Source organism: Oncorhynchus tshawytscha, linkage group LG03, assembly GCF_018296145.1.
Source record: "Oncorhynchus tshawytscha isolate Ot180627B linkage group LG03, Otsh_v2.0, whole genome shotgun sequence".
NCBI classification, from domain to species: domain Eukaryota; kingdom Metazoa; phylum Chordata; class Actinopteri; order Salmoniformes; family Salmonidae; genus Oncorhynchus; species Oncorhynchus tshawytscha.
In genome coordinates, this window is record NC_056431.1 from 71,353,712 (window position 1) to 71,381,556 (window position 27,845).

General features: G+C 41.5%; 1 protein-coding gene across 1 annotated transcript in view; it reads right to left on the bottom strand.

Moving 5' to 3' along the window:
* LOC112224764 (collagen alpha-2(V) chain) overlaps positions 1–12,633 on the bottom strand; it is a 63,173-nt gene extending 50,540 nt beyond the window's left edge. The window contains exon 1 of the mRNA XM_042319959.1: positions 12,388–12,633. Within this exon, the coding sequence (XP_042175893.1) occupies positions 12,388–12,478 (91 nt within the window). The 5' untranslated portion in view covers positions 12,479–12,633. The remainder of the gene's footprint in view (positions 1–12,387) is intronic.
* Between the last annotated feature and the right edge of the window lie 15,212 nt (positions 12,634–27,845).

The window sequence follows — 27,845 nt, forward strand, 5'->3', positions numbered from 1 at the left end:
GTTCTGGGATTTGACCAGGAAGTCTAGAATCATGCATGCTGTTGTTTATAAATGCAGTGACTCTCAAAGTCATGCAAACACAGTTTACAGTTAATGTTCACAATAACAAAATAGTCAACATAAAAGTGCTTCAGAGACAATGAGAGGTCCTAGGGTACTCTTGAAAGAGTCATATATTTGCCATGCTACCTGCCATTGGAACCCTTTTCACTTGAGCCAGTGACCTTGGGAACTTTCACATGTAATCTTTCACCTGTGACCTTTCACCTGTCATAAACTAAGGAAAACAGACAAGCAACTGGCCTCCTATTTAAAGATGTTCTTTAAGTAGTTGAACGTAGTTGTTAAAGACAAAAACATTGATACATCGAAACGTTAAGCGAACATGGTGGACAAGCTGAGTTTGAAAGGAGCTAACACATACTGTACTAACACATACTGTACTAACACATACTGTACTAACACATACTATACTAACACATACTATACTAACACATACTGTACTAACACATACTGTACTAACACATACTATACTAACACATACTATACTGACACATACTATACTAACACATACTGTACTAACACATACTATACTAACACATACTATACTAACACATACTGTACTAACACATACTATACTGACACATACTATACTAACACATACTGTACTAACACATACTATACTAACACATACTATACTAACACATACTGTACTAACACATACTGTACTGACACATACTATACTAACACATACTGTACTAACACATACTGTACTAACACATACTGTACTAACACATACTGTACTAACACATACTATACTGACATAATATACTAACACATACTGTACTAACACATACTATACTAACACATACTATACTAACATATACTGTACTAACACATACTATACTAACACATAATATACTAACACATACTGTACTAACACATACTATACTAACACATAATATACTAACACATACTGTACTAACACATACTATACTAACACATACTATACTAACATATACTGTACTAACACATACTATACTGACACATACTATACTAACACATACTGTACTAACACATACTATACTAACACATACTATACTAACACATACTGTACTAACACATACTGTACTAACACATACTGTACTAACACATACTATACTGACACATAATATACTAACACATACTGTACTAACACATACTATACTAACACATACTATACTAACATATACTGTACTAACATATACTGTACTAACACATACTATACTAACACATACTGTATCTGACCATCTGAATCACTTAGACATGCTTCCATTCCTTTATATCATGTCCGTGACTCAGCCAACTGAACCACATGATGTCCTTCCGGGTAGTGTATTTGCTCTGCTGCTAGGACATTGTGGGCTAGAGAAGGACCAGCAGAGGAGACACACGAGAGAAGGACCAGCTATCATCAAGGAATCAACCTCTAATCCACGTCAGCTGTCAATCAAGTTTCCTACACAACAAGAGCATGGAACCTAAACATGACCACCATGACCATTGACACCCACTAGTCATTGCAGGCAGCAACCATAGACCTTAACCACAGAGTAAAGCCTAGAATTTAGGTTTGCGAAGGCTGCTTGTAGTCAAACATCAGGCAGCACATGGCCCACAGACGGCACAGTACAGACAAGCAGCTATAGGAAACTACTTCTGACATCATGCTGTACACTCAGTATCCAACAAGTATAATTTAATATCAACAAGGTTTCATAATTGCATTTATCAATTCAGGAAAGTATCTGTTTAGTTGTGTCGCAGACCTGGGTTCAAATAGTGTCTAAAATATTTTACTTCTGGGCAGGATTTGCACTTTTGGGACTATTCCATTGGTTCCATTATGCCAGGCAAGCACAACCAAGTACAACTAATGTATTTGAAAAAAATAATACTATATGAACCCAGGTATGTGGTGCTGACTCACGTTCAAGACAACTTGGAACTCAAAACTCTCAAATATCCGACTTAGTAACTGGTTGTAGAAAGATGAGGTCTGAGTTTCCCACTTGGAAAGTATCAGAATCAACCACTAGGAAGTTCTATGAAAAAAAGCGTACGCACATTTTTACTTGAAGGTTCAGAGGTTCCGATTTGTTTTGAACGCATTGAACCCGCGTAGGAGGACCTATCCTAATGTGACATAGCATGTCATGAATTTGGAGGATCTAAACCAATTACACCAGTCTTTGAAATGGTCACCAGGGGACAGATAGAGAACATGCTCCGAGGGAGAGAACAGTATATTTAAGACTGCCAACCTCCAGCGGATCAACTCCAGAGGGCAGACGTCCTTCTTGATCTCCTCCGACAAAATACAACCAGCTGTATAAACATTCAAAACCTGCAAAGGCAACTCAAAACAACAGACGCACACCGTTCGCCAGCAAGTCTGGGTTTGTGTTCTTGAACAAGGCACACGCTTACAGACCATCTCGTCATCATCTACATTTCCTAAAACTGGACAGGTTGTTGAGTTGGTCACAAAGCTGATTGAAAAGGAAGTGCCACTCAGAGCTGACTGAGAAGGAAGTGCCACTCAGAGCTGACGCAACATGTGAGAGAGCTTTCAAAAATGATAATTTTTAAATTTCAAACCATGGACTCTTGAGGGTGGAAAGAGGAGAGGGGGCTCCATCCCTCAGGCGTCCCACAGCCCCAGGCCCCAAACCGTACCCTGACCTACCGCGTCTTACAGCTCTATAACTTTACCCCCCAGCCTCCCTCCCTCCTTTCGGCTAAGACTTGTTTTAATATTTTCCAAATACTGCCAAAGCAACTATTTTAACATCTGGAAATCATTCCCCCTCCACTCCCCTGTTTGCTGATGCTGTCATTTGGTAGTTCCCATGGAGCGGCCTCATGGGCACGAGCTGCATTAAACATCTATAATGTCCATCCATTTGGTAGTTCCCATGGAGCGGCCTCATGGGCACGAGCTGCATTAAACATCTATAATCTCCATCCATTTGGTAGTTCCCATGGAGCAGCCTCATTGGCACGAGCTGCATTAAACATCTATAATCTCCATCCATTTGGTAGTTCCCATAGAGCGGCCTCATGGGCACGAGCTGCAATAAACATCTATAATCTCCATCCATTTGGTAGTTCCCATGGAGCGGCCTCATGGGCACGAGCTGCATTAAACATCTATAATCTCCATCCATTTGGTAGTTCCCATGGAGCGGCCTCATGGGCACGAGCTGCATTAAACATCTATAATCTCCAATGAGTCCTGCAGATTCAAAGCCATGGGCTATCACGCCAGGCAGTTGATAAAACATGGATGTCTGGTACTCTGGTTGAGGTGTAATCCGACCCAAAGCACAATCTGGATTTCTTTTGGTCCGTAATCAAGTCATAGCGCAAAAATGCAGCACATGGTTCCAATCAGTCCCACGTCTGGTGGACTTCATGTGTTTGGACATTAGCTTTTGGGGAAAAAACAGCCCATTTCTTGTGATGTAAGTAACTGATGTGGCAGCAACAACTGGAACCAATTTGCGAGACAAAGTGACCTAATATAAGTAGGTTTGTTGATTCAGAATACCAGCTTTCTTTGCCTCTTGCACATTACCCACAGAGAGAGAGAGAGAGAGAGAGAGAGAGAGAGAGAGAGAGAGAGAGAGAGAGAGAGAGAGAGAGAGAGTCATCTGGCATTTGTCTTCAATAAATACCAAAACGTTTATTAAAAACACCTAAGACCAAAATCTAATATAAACACATATATAAGTAAGTAGAAAGGACACATGCTCCGCAAAGATTAAATGGTCTAGTTCCTTTGATGTACAGTGTTGTGGCCATCTTTGAAGATGTTTTACAGGCGTGTCAGTCTGCCCGTTGGGAGGGGGAGTGTTGACACACTAACATGTTTTGCATGGTTTCTCACTGGTCCACTGCTGGGCAGTTTGACGTCACTTATTAAGCCTCTCTTGACGGTACATGGAGGGGTGTTATGAGGGGTATATGGAGCGGTATTATGAGGGGTATATGGAGGGGAATTATGAGGGGTATGAGGGGTACATGGAGGGGTACTATGAGGGGTATATGGAGGGGTACTATGAGGGGTATATGGAGGGGAATTATGAGGGGTATTATGAGGGGTACATGGAGGGGTACTATGAGGGGTATATGGAGGGGTACTATGAGGGGTATATGGAGGGGTACTATGAGGGGTATATGGAGGGGAATTATGAATATGAGGGGTACATGGAGGGGTACATGAGGGGTATTATGAGGGGTATTATGAGGGGTACATGGAGGGGTACTATGAGGGGTATATGGAGGGGTATTATGAGGGGCATTATGAGGGGTACATGGAGGGGTACTATGAGGGCTATATGGAGGGGTATCATGAGGGGTACATGGAGGGGTATTATGAGGGGAATATGGAGGGGTATTATTAGGGATATATGGAGGATATATTATGAATATGAGGGGTACATGGATGGGTATATGGAGGGGTATATGAGGGGTACATGGAGGGGTAATATGAGGGTATTATGAGGGGTACATGGAAGGGTATTATGAATATGAGGGGTATTATGGGGGGTACATGGAAGGGTATTATGAGGGGTATTATGGGGGGTATATAGAGGGGTACATGGAGGGGTATTATGAATATGGAGGGGTATTATGGGGGTATATGGAAGGGTATAATGAGGGGTTTTGAAGGGGTATTATGAGGGGTACATGGAAGGGTATTATGAGGGGTATATGGAGGGGTGTTATGAGGGGTATATGGAGGGGTATTATGAGGGGTACATGGAAGGTTTTTATGGGGGTTACATGGAAGGGTATTATGAGGGGTATTATGGGGGGTACATGGAGGGGTATTATGGGGGGGTATTATGATGGGTACATGGAGGGTTTATGGGGGTATTATGAGGGGTACATGGAGGGTTATTATGAGGGGTACATGGAAGGTTTTTATGGGGGTTACATGGAGGGGTATTATGAGGGGTATTATGAGGGGTACATGGAGGGGTATTATGGGGGTATTATGAGGGGTACATGGAAGGGTTTCATGGGGGTATTATGAGGGGTACATGGAAGGGTTTCATGGGGGTATTATGAGGGGTACATGGAGGGGTATTATGAGGGGTACATGGAGGGGTATTATGGGGGTATTATGAGGGGTACATGGAAGGGTTTCATGGGGGGTATTATGAGGGGTATTATGAGGAGTATTTGGAGGGGTATTTTGTGGGGTACTATGAAGGGTACATGGAGAAGTATATGTTGGGTTAAATGGAGGGGTATTATGAAGGTTACATGGAGGGGTGTTATGAGGGGTGTATGGAAGGGTATTATGAGGGATGCATGGTGGGGTATTATGTGGGGTACATGGAAGGGTATTTTTGGGTTATTTGGAGGGGTATTATGAGGGGTACATGGAGATATATTATGAGGGGTATATGGAGGGGTTTATGAGGGGTACATGGAAGGGTTTCATGGGGGGTATAATGAGGGTTATTATGGAGAGTATTTGAGGGGAATTTTGGGGGTACTATTGAAGGGTACATGGAGAAGTATATGTTGGGTTAAATGGAGGGGCGGTGTAGGTTACATGGAGGGGTGTTATAAGGGGTGTATGGAAGGGTATTATGAGGGATGCATGGAGGGGTATTATGTGGGGTACATGGAAGGGTATTTTTGGGGTTATTTGGAGGGGTATTATGGGGGTAATGGAGATATATTATGAGGGGTATATGGAAGGGTTTTATCACAGGTATATGGGGGGTATTATAGGGTTATGGAGAGGTATTATGAGGGGAATATGGGGGTATATTGGAAGGGTATTATTATTGTTATATGGGGGTATATTGTGGGGTTCCTTTGAGGGTTATTATGAAGGGTTCATGGAGGGGTATTATGAGGGGAATATGGGGGGTATATTGTGGGGTATATGGAAGGGTATTATGGGGGTAATGGAAGGGTATTATGGGGGTATATAGATGGGTATTATGAGGGGTACATGGAAGGGTATTATTAGGGTTATATGGGGGTATATTGTGGGGTTCCTTTGAGGTTATTATGAAGGGTACATGAAGGGGTGTTATGAGGGGAATGTGGGGGGTATATTGTGGGGTATATGGAAGGGTATTATGAGGGGTACATGGAAGGGTATTATGAGGGTTATATGGGGGTGTATTGTGGGGTTCCTTTGAGGGTTATTATGAAGGCTACATGGAAGGGTATTATTATGTGTATATAGAGGGGTATCATGAGGGGTATATTGAGGGGTATTATGAGGGGTATATGGGCGGGTACTATGAGGGGTATATGGAGGGGTATTATGAGGGGTATATGGGGGTATATTGTGGGGTTCCTTTGAGGGTTATTATGAAGGGTACATGGAGGGGTATATGGGGGGGTACTATGAGGGGTATATGGCACAGTACATGGAAGTGTATTATGAAGGGTATTATGAGGGGTACATTGAGAGGTATGTGGTGTGGTACATGAAGGGTATTATGAGGGGTACATGGAAGGGTATTATGAGGGGTACATGAAGGGGTATTATGAGGGGTACACGGAAGGGTATTATGAGGGGTACATGGAATGGTATTATGAGGGGTACATAAAGGGGTATTATGAGGGGTACACGGAAGGGTATTATGAAAACACAGTATAAGTGGAAGGATAAATGAAAGGCCCCCCAATCTTCCACTAACAAATATATTATTTTATTATTTAGGTATTTTTTGGGTTGGAACTCCGAACTTCTTGCATTTCATCACATTATGCCATGAGGATGAGAAAAAATGCTGCAGTTTCAAAACTAATTTCCTGCTACTATACACATTTTGCCATGAGGCTGAGAGAAAATGCAGTTTTAAAGTATCTGTCCAGTGAAAACTTTAATAGTTAATATTCTGATAATTAATACCCAAATAATTGACTCACCCTATACTCATGTTTATGTCCAAAACATAAATTGCAAAAAAAAAATGCTTTTGCATGTTGTTTCCTTATAGAGGATGTTGTCCTGAGGAGGATGAGCTGGTCAATCAGCGGTCTACTCACATTCATATTTTTTTATGACTGGTATACGCCCTCACCATTCTGATGTTGCGATACCCCCACACCATTCTGTTGTTGTGATACGCCCACACCATTCTGTTGTTGTGATATGCCCACACCATTCTGATGTTGTGATACGCCCACACCATTCTGTTGTTGCGATACGCCCTCACCATTCTGATGTTGTGATACGCCCACACCATTCTGTTGTTGTGAATACGCCCACACCATTCTGTTGTTGTGATATGCCCACACCATTCTGATGTTGCGATATGCCCACACCATTCTGATGTTGCGATATGCCCACACCATTCTGATGTTGTGATACGCCCACACCATTCTGTTGTTGCGATACGCCCACACCATTCTGTTGTTGTGATACGCCCACACCATTCTGATGTTGTGATACGCCCACACCATTCTGTTGTTGCGATACGCCCACACCATTCTGATGTTGTGATACGCCCACACCATTCTGTGGTTGTTGTGATACGCCCACACCATTCTGTTGTTGTGATACGCCCACACCATTCTGATGTTGCGATACGCCCACACCATTCTGTTGTTGCGATACGCCCACACCATTCTGTTGTTGTGATACGCCCACACCATTCTGTTGTTGCGATACGCCCACACCATTCTGTTGTTCGAATACGCCCTCACCATTCTGTTGTTGCGATACGCCCTCACCATTCTGTTGTTGCGATACGCCCACCATTCTGTTGTTGCGATACGCCCATTCTGTTGTTGTGATACGCCCCACACCATTCTGTTGTTGTGATACGCCCACACCATTCTGATGTTGTGATACGCCCCACACCATTCTGTTGTTCGAATACGCCCACACCATTCTGTTGTTGTGATACGCCCACACCATTCTGTTGTTGTGATACGCCCACACCATTCTGTTGTTGTACGACACCATTCTGTTGTTGTGATACACCATTCTGTTGTTGTGATACGCCCACACCATTCTGTTGTTGTGATACGCCCACACCATTCTGTTGTTGTGATACGTTGTTGTGATACGCACCATTCTGTTCTGTTGTTGTGATACGCCCACACCATTCTGTTGTTGTGATACGCCCACACCATTCTGTTGTTGTGATACGCCCCACCATTCTGTTGTTGCGACCCCATTCTGTTGTTGCGATACGCCCTCACCATTCTGTTGTTGTGATACGCCCTCACCATTCTGTTGTTGCGATACGCCCCACACCATTCTGTTGTTGTGATACGCCCACACCATTCTGTGGTTGTGATACGCCCACACCATTCTGTTGTTGTGATACGCCCACACCATTCTGTGTTGTGATACGCCCACACCATTCTGTTGTTGTGATACGCCCACACCATTCTGTTGTTGTGATACGCCCACACCATTCTGTTGTTGTGATACGCCCACACCATTCTGTTGTTGTGATACGCCCACACCATTCTGTTGTTGTGATACGCCCACACCATTCTGTTGTTGTAATACCCCACACCATTCTGTGGTTGTGATACGCCCACACCATTCTGTTGTTGTGATACGCCCACACCATTCTGTTGTTGTGATACGCCCACACCATTCTGTTGTTGTGATACGCCCACACCATTCTGTTGTTGTGATACGCCCACACCATTCTGTTGTTGTGATACGCCCACACCATTCTGTTGTTGTGATACGCCCACACCATTCTGTTGTTGTGATACCCCACACCATTCTGTTGTTGTGATACATTCTGTGTTGTGATACGCCCACACCATTCTGTTGTTGTGATACGCCCACACCATTCTGTTGTTGTGATACGCCCACACCATTTCTGTTGTTGTGATACGCCCCACACCATTCTGTTGTTGTGATACCCCCACCACCATTCTGTTGTTGTGATACCCCTGTTGTTGCACACCATTCTGTTGTTGTGATACGCCCACACCATTCTGTTGTTGTGATTCTGTTGCCCACACCATTCTGTTGTTGTGATACGCCCACACCATTCTGTTGTTGTGATACGCCCACACCATTCTGTTGTTGTGATACGCCCACACCATTCTGTTGTTGTGATACCCCCACACCATTCTGTTGTTGTGATACGCCCTCACCATTCCACCACTGAATAGCTGCTTTTTAACTTTTTAACATACTTCATAAACATTTTTGGGAAGGAAAACTATTTCATTCAGATTATAATTAATTATTGGCCATTTTTCATGGAAATCTGGAAACATTGGACAATTCCTTTAAAGGTTGACTTTGGGTAAAACTTTGGCTACAGAACTGCCATTTATTACTGATCTCTACAGCTTCCGTCCAAAAACAAATCCTCTGAAATGACATCATATTCCCCCCATCCCCCATGGCAATTTTGCCTATGTTCACAAACTTGCTTGTTACAACTTGCACACTACATACTTTTATTATGCAGTGAAGACCTACCTATGTCAGAAAAATGATTGTGTTTTGTTTGTATGTGTTAGTTCAAAGCTTAGACCTCTCGTTTGTCATCCGCAAGTCTATCAAGAATTTGAGACCATTGCGCAAAAGCACACTTCCACCACATGTGTACACATATGACATTCATTTAAAACTGTTCAAAAAAGGATTTCAAACATTTTCTCTAAACATGTTTCCAGTCTTCAAAAGTTCATCTTGAACTCTCCCGTTCAGAAACCTAACCAGTTTTGAAAAATATCTTTAATACCCTCCACAATCTTTTCTTCTTCATGGATACAATCTCTATTTTCTAGAACAGATAAATATTACTGTTGTGTTCCAACTTCTCTGAGACAGAATGTCTGTTTGCAATTCCTCACTTTAATCAACATTCACCCACACTCCATTATAAGTCGCCATTTTCCATATAAAAATCTCAATTAAATCCAGTTACACTGCTTATTATAGATGAGGGCATAAGAGGGCGATATATGATTACTATGCTGAAAACAAATCTTGGAATATTATTCTACAATGCATTTACACTTTTCAAAAATAGCTTTTTCAGTTGTGCAAAATAACATATTGAATCATTGGATGTCTCTAGAGTTTTACTCAGCAGCACATCAGCCTATTCAGAAGCTGGTCTCTGTCACCAGATTACATACTTCACATTTCATAACATTTTAATCTAATTGCAAATCGAAAGTCTCGTTCTGATTCAACCAAGTTTGATGGGTTCTTGAAATGACAAAGTTCTAAATACAGGGATTTGTTGCTGCTATTCTAAGGACTAATAAACGCTTTGGAAAAATAGGATGGCCTTTCTACTCACAATGACATAAAGTGGCTAAAACCTCAACTGTACCCCATACTTAACTCAACATAACCATTCAATGATAACCATACCCTAAAACATTTCTCAAAAGCAGAGTTGACTCGTTTTTCACTTAGTTGCGGGAATTTGAGAACCATTCCGCTGCTTTGACAGGATTGAATTAGAATGTTCTTCTTCCTAGGTTGGCATCATTAATGTTCTGTGGGAACATGAGTTCAAGTTCTCTGTGCCTCGTTTCATGTGGACAAATGTGATAACCTTGGCCTCCACCCTGAGCAGAGACCAGACAGGGAAACGACTAGTGGGACTAGTACTCTGAAATCCAATATAATGTAAGGGACATAACTTTCCTCTGGGGGGGGGGATTCGTCACCAGTCGTCCATTTTGAAGAGGCATTAGATCAGGGGCCCTACATAAAATATGTCGTCTTTCGAGAATATTAGGTTTAGGTCCTCCTCTGGTCAGGCTTTGTAGATGAACACATATTCTCATAATACCTAAAGTAGTCCCATGTTTTACTGGAAGATATGCCTCTATTGTAACAGTATTGTCATAATGGTAATTAACTCAACATAAAATGTGCAGACATGTTGAACATGATTACGCTTTATACATGCTCAGATGTAAGAGGCTTCTGTTCATTTCACCACTAGGGGGAAACAAACTCCAATCGAGCCTTTAGCTAGAAGTCAAAAGGATTGACTTGACAGCACACTAAAATCAGGGGCCACTCAAGGGCCACAAAGGTACTTTCAGTAGCCTGTTTTATGTATTTTGCCCTCATGACATCATAACATTCCATGACATCATAATATTTAAAAAATCTGTAAAAGAAGACACGACATCACTAAAACAATGACACTCAAGTTTTTCAGCTTTGGGTTTTAAGTGTTGGCCACCTAGTCTGTATAGGCTACCTATACACTCTTAGAAAAAAAGGTGCTATCTAGAACCTAAAAGAGTTCCTTGGCTGTCCCCATAGGGGAACCCTTTGTATAACCCTATTGGTTCCCGCTAGAACCCCTTTGGTACCCTTTTGAGTTCCATGTAGAACCATTTGCACAGAGGATTCAATATGGAACCCAAAAAAGTTCTACCTGGAACCAAAAAGGGTTCCCCATGGGGACAGCCAAAGAACCCTTTTGAACCCTTTTTTCGAAGAGCATAGAGAGCTCTAATGACTCAGAGAATCCAACACCATTTGCCCCTTATCCGGCTCCTCTCCTCACATCTGCCCTGCATTAGAATGCAAGCTGTGTTCCCTCCAAGACGTGTGGTGTTGAAATAGTCTCGGCAGATGTAGAATACAGAGGAAAAAACATCTGCTTGTTGGTGACAAGAGAGGTGAGGAATAAAGGTAGTCCTGAGGCACTCCTTTTCTCTCACAGAGCTTTCATCTGACACCTTAGAGGAACATGTAACATCATTGGCATTTCACTAACATATGTTCATACAGGACACTACAGAATCTTACTGAGAGTTTATTTTCCCATTTAGGATAATCCACACTATGAAGTTACTCTCACCTCTTTTCAACCTTTCCAAAGTTGGAACGAATCTCAGAGAGCCTACCGGCTGAGGTCTGTCCCAATCATCCTTTAAACAAATCTATCTTGCGTGTTCCATGCCGTCACTCTGTCCTCAGCTGCTATCCATTAGAATGCAATAAAAAGAAAAACCCCAAACAAGGTAACGGTGCACTTCATATTGCCTTGCTATTTACTTTGGCAAAAACAGATCCATCGTAATAAAGAAACAAATTGTTATCTGTACGTCCAACACTTCTCATTAGCAGAACACTTCAGAACTACTATAACTAAGTAAATCCAACACTTCTCATTAGCAGAACACCTCAGAACTACCATAACTAAGTAAATCCAACAACTTGAAACAAATTAAGCTCTTCACAGATAAGTGTAAAAATTCAACACCAGAGAAGTCCTAGTCCAACAAGCTCATGTTAAAAGTTCAACTCAGCGTGCAACCAGCACCCACACTCTTAACGCTATACCAATCAACTTTAATTAAGTAATCATTAATATAAACAAACAGTGAGGTACTTACCACTGTTTCCATCCTGGCATTTCACAAACAAAACTTGAGTCACAGAGACAACCAGAAAAAGGCAAATCCTTGAATACACAAAGCTCATCATGTCTATAGGAAAGACATGGGCTCTCCTTGTGCGCAAAGTGAGGTGAAAATGTACAGGGTATCACTGTACCATGTACACAGAGAACACTACCAGTAAAGCAGCGAGTAAGACAGACCCAACCCAGACTGCACCAGTGCTTTTTTTGTGGGGAAGAGTTAAAGCTTTAAATGAGAAGAACGCTGGCAACCCTAATTTTCCTCCCCCTCTTGTCAGCCCTCTCTCATAACCATCCACTCACAGGCATTTGTGGTTTTGTGAAAACTACACCCTTGTTTACAAGTTCCCATTATTCTACTGATTCTTGTGTGTTACTTTTTGTTCTCAGTCTAAAACAATTGAGATCAGAATTAGAGCAACGATAGGAAGAAAAAGATAAGAAAAGCTTAGTTTGTCACTGATTTGATTTACCCCACCCCCTCCCTGGACTGGTTGCTAAGCAGGTCTGTTGAAGTACTGTTTTATGGGTTGAAAGGCAACTTTTTTATTAGAAGAATAAGAATACATTTTATGGCCCAAAGTCTCTGTGGAAAGGTGATGGGGAACCTGAACTGCTGGTGTGGTTGAAGTTGGGAGTGAGATTTCTAGATTTTTAGGGGGGGGGGGTCAGATTTATAAGTGATAAATCAATGTATTAATTATTAATTATTATTAATGTATTACTTAATTAATTATTTCCATATTTGTTCTTTATCATGATGATTGCGAACATACTCTGATGTACAACAACAACATTGGGAAGTATTACACTGGAGAGACAAAGCATCATTGGGATTATGGGTTGATAACGGTAGCCATGTTGGTAAGAACAACCAGGTTGAAATGTTAGCCAGGACTCAATCGTTTAAGTAACCATCCAGTGAAAATCTCACTTGTAAATATTTGTATTCTGTTATGAATTCTCAGTTGGTAGAGCAGCTCAGTTGGTAGAACATGGCTCTTGCATTGCCAGGATAGTGGGTACAAATCCCCATCACCACCCACCCTTACTTAAAAAAGATATGCATGACAGTAAGTCGCATATGTTACAGTATTATACACTGAACAAAAATATAAATGCAACAATTCAAACTATTTTACTGAGTTACAGTTCATATAAGGAAATTCATTAGGCCCTATAAATTTCACATGACTGGGAATACAGATTTGCATCTGTTGGTCACAGATACCTTACAAAAGTTAGGGGCGTGGATCAGAAAACCAGTCAGTATCTTGAGACATAGAGCCGAGCATTATTATGCATTATTATGCTGAAACATGAGGTGAAGGCAGTAGAATAATGGCACGACAATGGGCCACAGGATCTCATCGCAGCATCGCTGTGCGTTCAAATTGCCATTGATTAAATGCAATTGTGTTCCTTGTCCGTAGCTTATGCCTGCCATACCATTACCCCACCGCCACCATGGGGCACCCAAAAAATGCCATACTGCCTGGTACAGTTGAAACCGGTAATCATCCGTAAAGAGCACACTTCTCCAGCATGCCAGTGGTCAGCAAAGGTGCCCACTGAAGTCAGATACGACTCCAAACTGCAGTCAGTTCAATACTCTGGTGAGGGCAATGAGCACGCAGATGAGCTTCCCTGAGACGGTTTCTGACAGTTTGTGCAGAAATTCTTTGGTTGTGCAAACCGACAGATTCATTATCTGTTCAGGTGGCTGGTCTTAGACAATCCCACAGGTGAAGAAGCCAGATGTGGTGGTCTTGGGCTTGCGTGGTTACATGTGGTCTGCGGTTGTGAGGCTGTTTCGAAATTAACATTATCTTCTATGGCAACAGCTCTGGTGGACATTCGTGCAGTCAGCATCCCAATTGCACGCTCCCTCAAAACTTGAGACATCTGTGGCATTGTGCTGTGTGTCAAAACTGCACATTTTAGAGTGGCCTTTTATTGTCCCAAGCACAAATCAAATCAAATTGTATTGGTCACATACACATGGTTAGCAGATGTTATTGCGAGTGTAGCGAAATGCTTGTGCTTCTATATCCGACAGTGCAGCAATATCTAACATGTAATCTGACAATTCCACAACAACTACCTAATACACACACATCTAAGTAAAGGAATGGATTAAGAATATATACATAAATATATGGATGAGCAATGACAGAGCGGCATAGACAAGATGCAATAGATGGTATAAAATACAATATAAACATATGAGATAAGTGATGCAAGATACGCAAACATTATTAAAGTGGCATTATTAAAGTGACTAGTTGTCACGCTCTGACCTTAGAGATCCTTTTTATGTCTCTATTTTGGTTTAGTCAGGGCGTGAGTTCGGGTGGGCATTCTATGTTTTGTGTTCTATGTTTTCTATTTCTTTGTGTTTGGCCGGGTATGGTTCTCAATTAGGGACAGCTGTTTATCGTTGTCTCTGATTGGGAACCATACTTAGGCACCATTTTTTCCCACCTGTGTTTGTTGGAGGTTGACTCTGTTTAGAGCACTTTGCTTTTGAGCTTCATGGTTTGGTTTTCTAGTGTTCGGCGTCATTTTGATTAAAATAAAGAATGAACGCTAACCACGCTACACCTTGGTTCTCTCCTTTCATCAACCGTGACACTAGTGATCCATTTATTAAAGTAGCCAATGATTTCAAGTCTGTATGTAGGCAGCAGCCACTCTGTGTTAGTGATGGCTGTTTAATAGTCCGATGGTCTTGAGATTGAAAAACAGCTTCTGTCTCTCAGTCCCCGCATTGATGCAGCTGTACTGACTTCGCCTTTTGGATGATAGCGGGGTGTTGTCCTTTATGATCTTTCTGGCCTTCCTGTGACATCGGGTGGTGTAGGTGTCCTGGAGGGCAGATACTTTGCCCCTGGTGATGGGTTGTGCAGACCGCACTACCCCCTGGAGAGCCTTGCGGTTGTGGGCGGTGCAGTTGCCGTACCAGGTGGTGATACTGCCCGACAGGATACTCTCAATTGTGCATCTGTAAAAGTTTGTGGGTTTTAGGTGACAAGCCAAATTTATTCAACCTCCTGAGGTTGAAGAGGCGCATTTGAGCCTTCTTCACCTCACTGTCTGTGTGGGTGGACCATTTCAGTTTCTCCATGATGTGTGTGCCAAGGAACTTAAAACTTTCCACCTTCTCCACTACTGTCCCGTCGATGTGGATAGGGGGTTGCTCCCTCTGCTGTTTCCTGAAGTCCACAATCATCTCTTTTGTTTTGTTGATGCTGAGTGAGAGATTGTTTCCTGACACCACACTCCTTGTGCCCTCACCTCCTCCCTGTAGGCTGTCTCGTCATTGTTGGCAAGCCCACTACTGCTGTGTCGTCTGCAAACTTGATGATTGAGTTGGAGGCGTGCATGACCACACAGTCATGGATGAACAAGGAGTACAGGAAGGTGCTGAGCATGCACCCTTGAGGGGTACCAGTGATGAGCATCAGCGAAGTGGAGGTGTTGTTTCCTACCTTCACCACCTGGGGGTGGCCCGTCAGGAGGTACAGGGCCCAATTGCACAGGGAGGGGCAGAGACCAAGGGCCTCAAGCTTAATGTTGAGCTTGGAGGGTACTATGGTGTCAAATGCTGAGCTATAGTCAATGTACAGCATTCTTACATAGGTATTCCTCTTGTCCAGATGGGATAGGGCAATGTGCAGTGTAATGGCGATTTCATCGTCTGTGGACCTATTGGGGCGGTAAGCAAATTGAAGTGGGTCTAGGGTGACAGGTAAGGTGGAGGTGATATGATCCTTGATTAGTCTCTCAAAGCACTTCATGATGACAGAAGTGAGTGCTACGGGGCGATAGTCATTTATTTCAGTTACTTTTGCCTTCTTGGGTACAGGAACAATGGTGGAAATCTTGAAGCATGTGGGGACAGCAGCAGGGGTAGGGAGTGATTGAATATGTCCTGTAAACACACCATCCAGCTGGTCTGCACATGCTCTGAGGACGCGGCTAGGGATGTCGTCTGGGCCGGCAGCCTTATGAGGGTTAACACGTTTAAATGTCTTACTCACTTTTGCCACGGAGAAGGAGAGCCCATAGTCTTTGGTAGTGGGCTGTATTATCCTCAAAGCGGGCAAATAAATTATTTAGTTTGTCTGGAAGCAAGACGTTGGTGTCCGTGTCGTGGCTGGTTTTCCTTTTGTAGTCCGTGATTGTCTGTAGTCCCTGCCACATACGTCTCGAAGTCTGAGCCGTTGAATTGCGACTCCACTTTGTCTCTATACTGACATTTCGCTTGTTTGATTGCCTTGAGGAGGGAATAACTACACTGTTTCTATTCAGCCATTTTCCCTGTCACTTTTCCATGGTTAAATGCGGTGGTTTGTGCTTTCAGTTTTACGAGAATGCGCCATCTATCCACGGTTTCTGATTAGGGAACGTTTTAATAGTCTCAGTAGGTACAACATCTCCAATACACTTCCTTATGAACTCACTCACCAAATCAGCGTATACCTCAATATTATTCTCTGAGGCTAACCAGAACATGATCACGGTGGACCTTTTAATGATCATGCTGTTTAATCAGCTTCTTGATATGCCACTCTTGTCAGTTGGATGGATTATCTTGGTCAATGATAAATACTCACTAACAGGGATGTAACCAAATGTGTGCACACAATTTGTGATAAATAAGCTTTTTGTGCATATGGAACATTTCTGGGATCTTCTGTTACAGCTCCTGAAACATAGGACCAAAGCTGTGTTTGAATACTCACACTAACCGCACTAACCATACTATTTGTGATGTGAATTGAGTATATAGTATGCTTATTGGTCATACTATGGATATAGTTAGCATGCCAAAGATTCCCGGATGTCGTACTAAATTCGCCAAAATATGAAGTATACACACAGAGGAAACTATTTCCTTACTTTAGGGCCTACTATGCAATTATTCAGGAAATGGGCGTGTCTTCACATCTTTTTCAGATTTGAAGAAAATGGCAAAAATTATGCAACCGAAGTACAAGGAGAGCGGATACAAATTCATTGTGGCGGCAAGTAGCCTAGTGGTTAAAGCGTTGGACTAGTAACTGAAAGGATGCAAGATCAAATTCCTGAGCTGACAAGGAAAAAAATCTGTTGTTCTGCCCCAGAACAGACAGTTAACCCACCGTTCCTAGGCCATCATTGAAAATAAAAATTTGTTCTTAACTGACTTGCCTGGTTAAATAAAAAATTGGTTTGACAAATGTTAAGAAAATGTTGATCAATGTAGTTACTTTTCAAATAAGTTACCTTACACGTTATGTTGGCTGACAATTTGTTAGCTACTCTGTTTTTACGAACCACATAGAAAATCATTACAACAGTATGTACCCGTATGTTAACTAACTACCTAACATTAGTTGGCTACTTATACATCACATTTTCCAGTATATTAACTATAGGCTGTCTAACTTACTATCCAACGTTTATTGATTTGGTTATTCCCGTCATTCTTAGCTTAGTAAAATGGTATAGTTGTTGGGCGTTCCCAATGGACATTCGCTCTCTACTCCGATTTCAGAGCACTCTCGACTGAGTGTATCAGAGCGCAAAAGCATAATGAATTTACAAGCTCTCAACACCCGTTGAATATGGCCAGTGTCAATAAACGTTTGCAAAAAGGGTACTTAAATTGTTACCAGCAGCACAGTTACAATCAGCAATGCACTGGATAACATGAAAATAGACTAACCAGCTCTGCTAGGGCGAGTAAACGGTCAGAGTGGTCTCATTTGTGTCTGGGAGTAGCTAGCCGATGTTAGCTTGGGTGTTTGACTGCCGTTGTATGTTCAGAAAGCTCAAATCAACCCCACTCCTCAGCCCAAGCGTCCAGTGTGCGCTCTGAGAGTGAAACAAATGGACAATCTGAAAATGCTCTGAATTTAGGAACGCACTCTGGCACTCCAGATTGAATTTAACAACACACCCGAAGTTGTAAAATGTCTAACTAATAAATTGTTATGCTAACTAGCTAGCAAGAGGTTGCATAGCAACAGCATCAACTTCCAGAAGACAGGCGAAGATCTAGTATGCTCAACTGAAAGGACCCCATTCGTTTACAGTATACTAAAATGAACTAATAGTACAGTTGAAATCAGAAGTCATTAAAAGTCGTTTTTCAACAACTCCACAAATGTATTGTTGAGTTGGTAAGTTGGTTAGGACATCTTCTTTGTGCATGACAATTCATTTTTACAACAACTGTTTACAGACAGATTATTCACTTCTAATTCACTGTATCAGTGGGTCAGAAGTTTACATACACTAAATTGACTAACTTTAAACAGCATGGAACATTCCAGAAAATTATGTCATGGCTTTAGAAGCTTCTGATAGGCTAATTGACATCATTTGAATCAATTGGAGGTGTACCTATGGATGTATTTCAAGGCCTACCTTCAAACTCAGTGCCTCTTTGCTCGACGTCATGGGAAAATCTAAATAAATCAGCCAAGACCTTGATGACCTCCACAAGTCTGGTTCATCTTTGGGAGCAATTTCCAAATGCCTGAATGTACAACGTTCATCTGTACAAACAATAGTACACAAGTATAAACACCATGGGACCAGGCAGCAGTCATACCGCTCAGGAAGGAGATGCGTTCTGTCTCCTAGAGATGAGTACTTTGGTGCAAAAAGTGCAAATCAATCCCAGAACAACAGCAAAGGACCCTGTGAAGATGCTGGAGGAAACTGGTACAAAAGTATCTATTTCCACAGTAAAACGAGACCTATATCGACATAACATGAAAGGCCGCTCAGCAAGGAAGAAGCCACTGCTCCAAAACCGCCATATAAAATCCAGACTACAGTTTGCAACTGCACATGGGGACAAAGATTGTACTTTTTGGAGAAATGTCCTCTGGTCTGATGAAACAAAAATAGAACTGTTTGGCCATAATGACCACCGTTATGTTTGGAGGAAAAAGGGGGAGGCTTGCAAGCCGCAGAACACCATCCCAAACCTGAAGCATGGGGGTGGCAGAATCATGTTGTGGGGGAGCTTTGCTGCAGTAGGGATTGGTGCACTTCACAAAATAGATGGCATCATGAGGTAGGAAAATGATGTAGATATATTGAAGCAACATCTCAAGATATCAGTCAGGAAGATACAGCTTGGTCACAAATTGGTCTTCCAAATGGACAATGACCCAAAGCATTCTTCCAAAGTTGTTGCAAAATAGCTTAATGACAACAAAGTCAAGGTGTTGGAGTGGCCATCACAACGCCCTGACCTCAATCCTATAGAACATTTGTGGGCAGAACTGAAAAACCATGTGCGAGCAAGGAGGCCTACAAACCTGATTCAGTTACACCAACTCTGTCTGGAGGAATGGGCCAAAATTCACCCAACTTATTGTGGGAAGCTTGTGGAAGGCTACCTGAAACATTTGACCCAAGTTAAACAATTTAAAGGCAATGCTACCAAACACAAATTGAGTGTATGTAAACTTCTGACCCACTGGGAATGTGAGGAAAGAAATAAAAGCTGAAATTAATCATTGTCTCTACCATTATTCTGACATTTCACATTCTCAAAATAAAGTGGTGATCCTAACTGACTTAGGACAGGGACTTTTAACTCGGATAAAATGGCAGGAATCGTGAAAAACTGAGTTTAAATGGATTTGGCTAAGGTGTATGTAAACTTCCGAATTAAACTGTATATAGTGTGTTGTATATACTCATTAAGTAAATAGTATACACTATCTCAGTATTTGCAGTCGAACACAGATCAACAGCTCAACACATGTTATAGCAGTTCAATGCAATGCATCTCAGTACAAGAGGCTTAACTGTAGTCCCTGGTACAAATCCAGGCTGCATCACATCCGGATGTGATTAGGAGTCCTATAGGCCGGCGCACAATTGGCCCAGCGTCGTCCGGGTTTGGCTGGGTTAGACCGTCATTATAAATAAGAATTTGTTCTTAGCTGACTTGCCTAGTTAAATAAAGGTTAAATTATCTATATACACAGTGCATTCAGACCCCTTAACTTTTTTCATATTTTGTTATGTTACAGCCTTATTCCAAAACTGATTAAATAGTTTTTTCCCCCTCATCAATCTACACACAACACCCCGTAATGACAAAGCAAAACCTGCCTTTTAGACATGTTTGCAAATGTATTAAATATAAAAACTTAAATATCACATTTACATAAGTATTCAGACCATTTACTTCGTACTTTGTTAAAGTACCTTTGGCAGCAATTACAGCCTTGAGTCTTCTTGGGTACAATGCTACAAGCTTAGCACACATGTATTTGCGGAGTGTCTCCCATTCTTCTCTGCAGATCCTCTCAAGCTCTGTCAGGTTGGATGGGAGCGTTGTTGCACAGCTATTTTCAGGTCTCTCCAGAGATGTTCCATCGGGTTCAAGCTCTGGCTGGGCCACTCAAGGACATTCAGAGACTTGTCCCAAAGACACTCCAGCATTGTCTTGGTTTGTGTGGTTAGGGTGGTTGTCCTGTTGGAAGTTGAACCGTCGTCTGAGCGCTCTGGAGCAGGTTTTCATCAAGGATCTGTCTGTACTTTGCTCCTTTCATCTTTCCGCCGATCTTGACTAGTCTCCCAGGCCCTGCCCCTGAAAAACATCCGCACAGCATGATGCTGCCAACACCATGCTTCATTGTAGAAATGGTGCCAGGTTTCCTCCAAACGTGATGCTTGGCATTCATGGCTTCTCATGGTCTGAGAGTCCAAGCGAGCTGTCAAGTGCCTTTTACTGAGGAGTGTCTTCTGGCTGGCCACTCTACCACAAAGGCCTGATTGGTGGAGGGTTGCAGAGATAGTTGTCCTTCTGGAAGGTTATCCCATCTTCACAGAGGACTCTGGAGCTCAGTCAGAGTGATTACTGGGTTCTTGTTCACCTCCTTGACCAAGTCCCTTCTCCCTCCATTGCTCAGTTTGGCCTTGGCGGCCAGCTCTAGGAATTGTCTTGTTGGTTCCAAACTTCTTCCATTTAAGAATGATGGAGGCCACTGTGTTCTTGGTGACCTTCAATGCTGCAGAAATGTTTTGGTACCCTTCCCCAGATCTGTGCCTCGATACAATCCTGTCTCGGTGCCCGACAGACAATTCCTTTAACCTTGTTGCTTGGTTTTTGCACAGACATGCACTATTTACTATGGGACCTTATATCGACAGGTGTGTGCCTTTCCAAATCATGTCCAATCAATTGAATTCACCACAGGTGGACTCCCATCAAGTTGAAGAAACATCTCAAGGATGATCAATGGAAACAGAATGCACTGGAGCTATATATCGAGTCTCATTGCAAAGGATTTGAATACTTATGTAAGTAAGGTGTTTCTGTTTTTTATTTTTCATACGTTTGCAAAAATTGTAAAAATATATATATTTTCACTTTTTGTTATGGGTTACTGTGTTTAGATTGATGACAAACTATACGTAATTCAATCCATTTTAAAATAAGGCTGTAAAGTAACAAAATGTGGAAAAGGTCAAAGGGTCTGAATACTTTCCGAATTCACTTTGTAGGAGCACAGTAACACCTCTATTTGCTAGACCCTCTTCTGTTGGAGAAGACAATACGAAGATAACCTTAACCAGAAATGAACATTGAGACGAGTTATGCTGATTCCTAGACAGGTTTTCCCTAAACATATTCATTTTCAAACTCAGAGGAAGATTTTATGAGACCCATCAATTTAGGGGAAAATGTTGGCCCCATGGAGATTGTTAATTTAAATTTAAAAATGGAAAGATTTGTGTTGATTCACGCTCTGTGGCAAATTACATTTACTGTAAAATGTCTACTGTGACTTTAAGGAGCTGAACAGGCACTCCCTGTATATAGGTAACCATGTAACCATTTTTTAAACTTGTTATTCGTTATTCACTGTGTATTTATTCCTCATTTTTTTATCTTTATCTTTAACTCTGCATTGTTGGGAAAGGGCCCGTAAGTAAGCATTTCACTGCTACACCTGCTACACCTGTTGTTTACAAAGCAAGTGACAAATAACATTTGATTTTATTTGCCATGTGAATGAGCTTTCTAACACTAGGTACTGATGAAGTGTTTTTACTTGAGAAAGGAGTGAGGTTGTGGAATATGCTGTCAGCCAGACATACTTTGTTCTGAAGTTCAATGGTTATGTCCATTACCTGTGTTGTATGTATCTCAATTAGGGTTGCAAAGCTACTGGTAATTTACCAAAGTTACCGAATATTCAGTAATTTTGGTATTTATTCTGTAATCTATGTTAACTTTGGTCATTTATACTTGAATAACTATAAAATAAATGTATTTTTCTGGGTCCGTATTGTCCATGAGTTTCTAGTAGATAGACCATATGGTTCAAGATAAAATAGCCTAATTAATAAGAAAACATCTTATCAAAATGTGCATTATTTTCAACTAACTTGGCAACTCTTCCAACTATTGATTTTTTTCAACTGCCACCATTTTGGCCCCAAAACATTGACAACAAAGACATATTGACATAATGAAATAAAAAAAAGTGTAAAAAGATATTAAGGGATATTTCATGTTTAAACCCTTATATTAAACACCAATGGTATTCACTAAGTTGAAGGTTTATATTTAAGATAATGTTTTACAACTTTTTTTAGGAATCTTATTTGATTGTTTTATATATGTTATCTGTGATGGCCACACAGAGGGCCAGAGATAATTACAGACACCTCTGATAATCTGAAGTACCCAAAAAGGCCACTAGATGTCATCTGATAAAATTCCATATATTTCTTGAAAGTTACCAAAATAATAATAATCTCAATACACATAACCAATCATAGAGTGTGGATTCATCCTTAGAACATGACGAGGCATGGGTCGTGTTCAGTAGGTAGAAAACGTTTTGAAAGGCAATGAAATGGGGAGGTACTGTAGTACCTGAACCCATCCTATAAGTACACACATTTTCCTTTTCTGTTGCAATTGTTTTTCCTACATTGTGCCCAAATGAACAGGGCCAGGATGTTGAGGTATATCAGCTTAGCACTTGGAACGGGACACATATGTGTAACAGTTCCTCTGCCACAGTCACAGTTCAGTCTTTGGGCCCTGTTGTAAGTCTTGGCTAGTTAGTGAGAGGAAACAGCTGTGGACTGTGTTCTCAAGGTGCAGAAACCATCAGGTGATTTACTTGCCATCAGGACTGGATGTTTTGGGAGCCATTGGGACTGTGGCGGAGATGGAGGAGAAAGGCAGCTGTTCCAGCTGTAGCCCTGCCCGTACATGGAGGGACCCTCAGCCAATTCAACCCCCCTCTGCAAATAGCATCAGTTTTCTTTTCACTTGAGAAAGGGGAAATGGCAAGCCTTTGTGATGCTGGTTAGCATGCCTGCCAAGTATGGGATCATCAGAGAAGGTAGCCAGAGGGAGGGTATAGCTGCACAGGGAGCATACATTAGGATGAATCATGGCCTGTCTCCTCTTCTTGTTTAAGTATTGCCTGACTATGTGGCAATGGATTGCTGAAAGTAATTAATTATATTTCTGTCTCTCTGTCTGTCTCTCTGTCTGAACATCTCTGCTGAATGTCTTGATCATTCATTGTACAGCTATTTGGAAGCTGTACGTAAATAGCCCCTAAAGTTGTCCAACACGAGCAAAAAATGTATGTCAATATAGAAAGAAAACCTGTTGAAACAATGTCCAGCAAGACTGCAAGGCCTAGTATTTCCATGGAGCCTGACAGCTTGTGCAAAGCACTCAACTGGACTATACATGTGATGAAAGGAGTTGTGAAAGAGATCATATTATGGGTAAATACCAACCAGTAGTTGGGGATGGTGACAAATGTTGAACTCTGAATTGCACCTTCCACTGAAATACAATGAATGATTTATCCCAAGGAATGTCTCGCCTGGACTGTAGCCAGTTACGATCAAGTACTGACTAGCTCACTGACTTTTCTATCGTTAGCAAGGCAGTCATATAAACAAAGACTATGACATTGGGAAAATGGCTCTTTAGATTTCCCTCAAGGTGTTGTAGAAGAGGTGTTGATTGGACAGCAAGGAAGGGAAGGAGAGGCTAAATGTGCTACGCTACAAAGGAGAGGCAAAATGTGTTATGTGGAAGAGTATGCTTATGTCCTGGGTTTGTGAGAGTGGTAATTTTCAACTCTAACTCTCTTGATCGACAGTGTACTAGCTATCAACACTGATTTAGTATATGCACATCTAGCTATCAACCCTGATCTAGTATTTGCACATCTAGCTATCAATCCTGATCTAGTATATCCACATCTAGCTACTATAATACATCTGGTTCTGATGCATATAGATAATTCACTACCTTGGTTGATAAACAGTAGATAAATCTACAACCCATGGTTTGAATTTCATAAGGAGAGTGACTGCTGAGTACCATCATTATGCTGTCATCACTTACAGTAATATAAGAAAGAGCGGAAGCATCTAGGGTTATTTAAACCCAGATAGCAGTCTTAAGAAATAATTACAATGCTCCTTCGCTTTCTCCTTTAATATTTTTATTAAAAAATGCCGACATTATGTCCTTTCCTTACAAGAGTATAATGTTACTTACCCAAATTCACTTTCCACCATTGATTTTGAAAGAACTTATGTTAAAGTAATACTCTACGCTGAAACAATAGATGTACAGTGGAGGGTGCTGAGGGGAGGATGGCTCATATTGGCTGGAACAGAGCAAATGGAATGGCATCAAACACATGGCATCCATGTGTTTCATGTATTTGATACCATTCCACTAATTCCCGCTCCAGCCATTACCATGAGCCCATCCTCTCCAATGAAAGAGCCACCTGTGGTGTACTAATAATACTAAGGGGCCTGTTGGTCCAGACAATGTGGTGGGTAATGAAGAGCTTTGCCATGCTAGCTTCACCCATCCAGTCTTTACAGATTAGGAGAATAAGGAAGTATTTTAGAACTCTGACAGAGCTCAACTTGCATCCATCCTTGTTCTGACTCCTCCTATGACAGCCACCCCTAAAAGTGGAATACTAATGGCAATAGCGGGAGAAACCCCACTCAATTGAATTGGTTGTTCTATAATCTAGCACCTCCCCTTATTGGAAGTAAGTTCCAAGATGGAGGAATATTCACCACCTTTAACCTCTGTGGCTACATCTGTGAACCATCCTAAACATTTCTGGGAGAAAGACGATTCCTTTCAAAAGTGTTTTTCTTATTCTAGAAAGATGTCCTAAAATGTTAGGCTTCAGACAGTGTTTCCTTACTGTAGCTAACTACATTTAAAGAGACACAAAACCCTTGAGCTTTTCTTCAATCCTAGGAACATACATTCCCTACTTCCTTCTAAGAAATGGTTGAATCGTAGATCAAATGTAAGGGAATTGTAAAGTGGGCTTCTTTGATAGAGGCTAAACAACCTCAGACTAAGCTAGTGGACTCAAATGGAGAATGGAAATAATTAGCAACGTCTCCAAGGGAACGCCTGCCAAATATTGCTATAAACAATTTATCCAGCCAGAGCTCACACACCATCATGAAGTGAATTACTCCCCCACTTCTGAAACAAAAAACAGCATTTGTTTCCACATATGATTTTTTAAAACACTTTTCTACAAATGTTCTTTTGACTCCTGTTTGCTCCTTTGTATACAAAGCGGATGGAAGTATGTATATGTACCCATAACCAAGGTTTTTACTGCAGTATTGTCAAATGGTCTTTGCAGAATACGCACCGCATCCTTTCTAAAAATGTGTCATGGCGTCACATTATTGTTTGGATTAGAGCAGTTCTCTTTCTGTGTCAGGGAAAACTAAATATCTTTGCAGCAAGGATTATATTATTGGCAGAAGCCTCTCCCTGGTAATTCTCCCTGGTAATTCTCCATGGTAATTCTCCCTGGTAACTCTCCCTGGTAATTCTCCCTGGTAATTCTCCCTGGTAATACTCCATGGTAATGTAAGCTGTGAGCAGACTTCCTACGGAGGAAACCTCCCTCATGCTACAGTATGTCCTGCCTTTAACATCTCCCTCCACAACAACCCCAGGATCAAAGAAGCAGTTCTACATATCACCAAGCTGCCCTGTCAAGATCCTAATCACTTTCCCTCTTCCAACTTGAAGTTTCAAGGGTCTTGTTCATCTGCAAAAGACATCTACCTCCTTGAACCAGAGGACATGTGTGGCCAATAAACGAAAGGAAAAAAAACAGGAGATACAGTACTTTGAACAAGGCAGTGTCATTTTATAGGAGGAGAGCAATGCACGTTCAAGGTTTGGTTTGTATCTAATGTAAGTAAACATACATCACACCATTTTTTTTATGTCTCCCATACATTTGTTGTACCTGTATGTTCTTACCTTTTTCTAACATCCTCATAACTATGGGGGCCCTAAGGGTGAAAGTACATAACAGTGGCACATCCTAGTTCATGTCATGTTTCACACTACATTTAAAAAAAATTAAAGTAAGTCCGTCCATGCACCATAATCAACCAACATTACTGGAAACGTGAAACCATGACCTGCGCTTTCCATGGTAATTGATGAAGGTGAATTACCATGGCATTACCATGCTTTGATCATGTGATTTGAAACCCATCTAGACTCAAGAGGGTTATGTTGTTTTTAGCCCCTGGTAGGAATGTTTCTGTCAGGCATGTGTTAAGGAAGCCCCTAACGTATACAGGGCCCTTCAGTGCCAACATACAGTATGAACACTTCCTGTTGCAGTGAACCCAGCTTTGACTTCCAATCCCCCGATGAGAAATGAATTACTTCCTGCGGAGCTTTCCTGTTGAACTTTTGACAAGAGGAATTTTCAGCAATTCATGAGTCATGAAACTGGTCTTTACTTGCCACTTGTTTGTGGACCAAAAAATCTATTAATTTGCTACTGTCGATATTATCTTTCCTTAAATTACATTTCGTTGATATTCTTTTTTTTACAATGAGTAGGTTAGCGGTCCGTGTTTTTCTCAGCCCCTTAAAGAGTTTCCCTTGGAGGTATATCTGAAACCTACAATATGTAACGTTTTGGGGATCCAACAAAACTAACATAGAAATGTGAGTTATAGATCTGTCATTCTCACTGAAAGCAAGTCTAAGAAGCGGTATATATGTTCTATGTGTGCTATTTCTACGCTTACCGTGTTTAAGTTTTGTTTTTGCATCTTTTACTTTCGGTGTTGTACATCAACTTCAAACAGCTGACAATACAATATTTTTGGTTATGAAAATATATTTCACAGTGGTTCAGATGGTACAATGATATTCTACACTACACTTGGTTGTTGTGTCACATATACTGAAATTAGGCAAACTATTTGAATTTTAGCAACCAGGAACAGGCGGTGCGATTTCTGCATAGTGCATCTTTAAATTGCAATTAAGTTCATGGACTTTCTGTATAGTACGTAGGTAGCCGAGGTGAGTTTCCTTTGACCTGAGGTCTG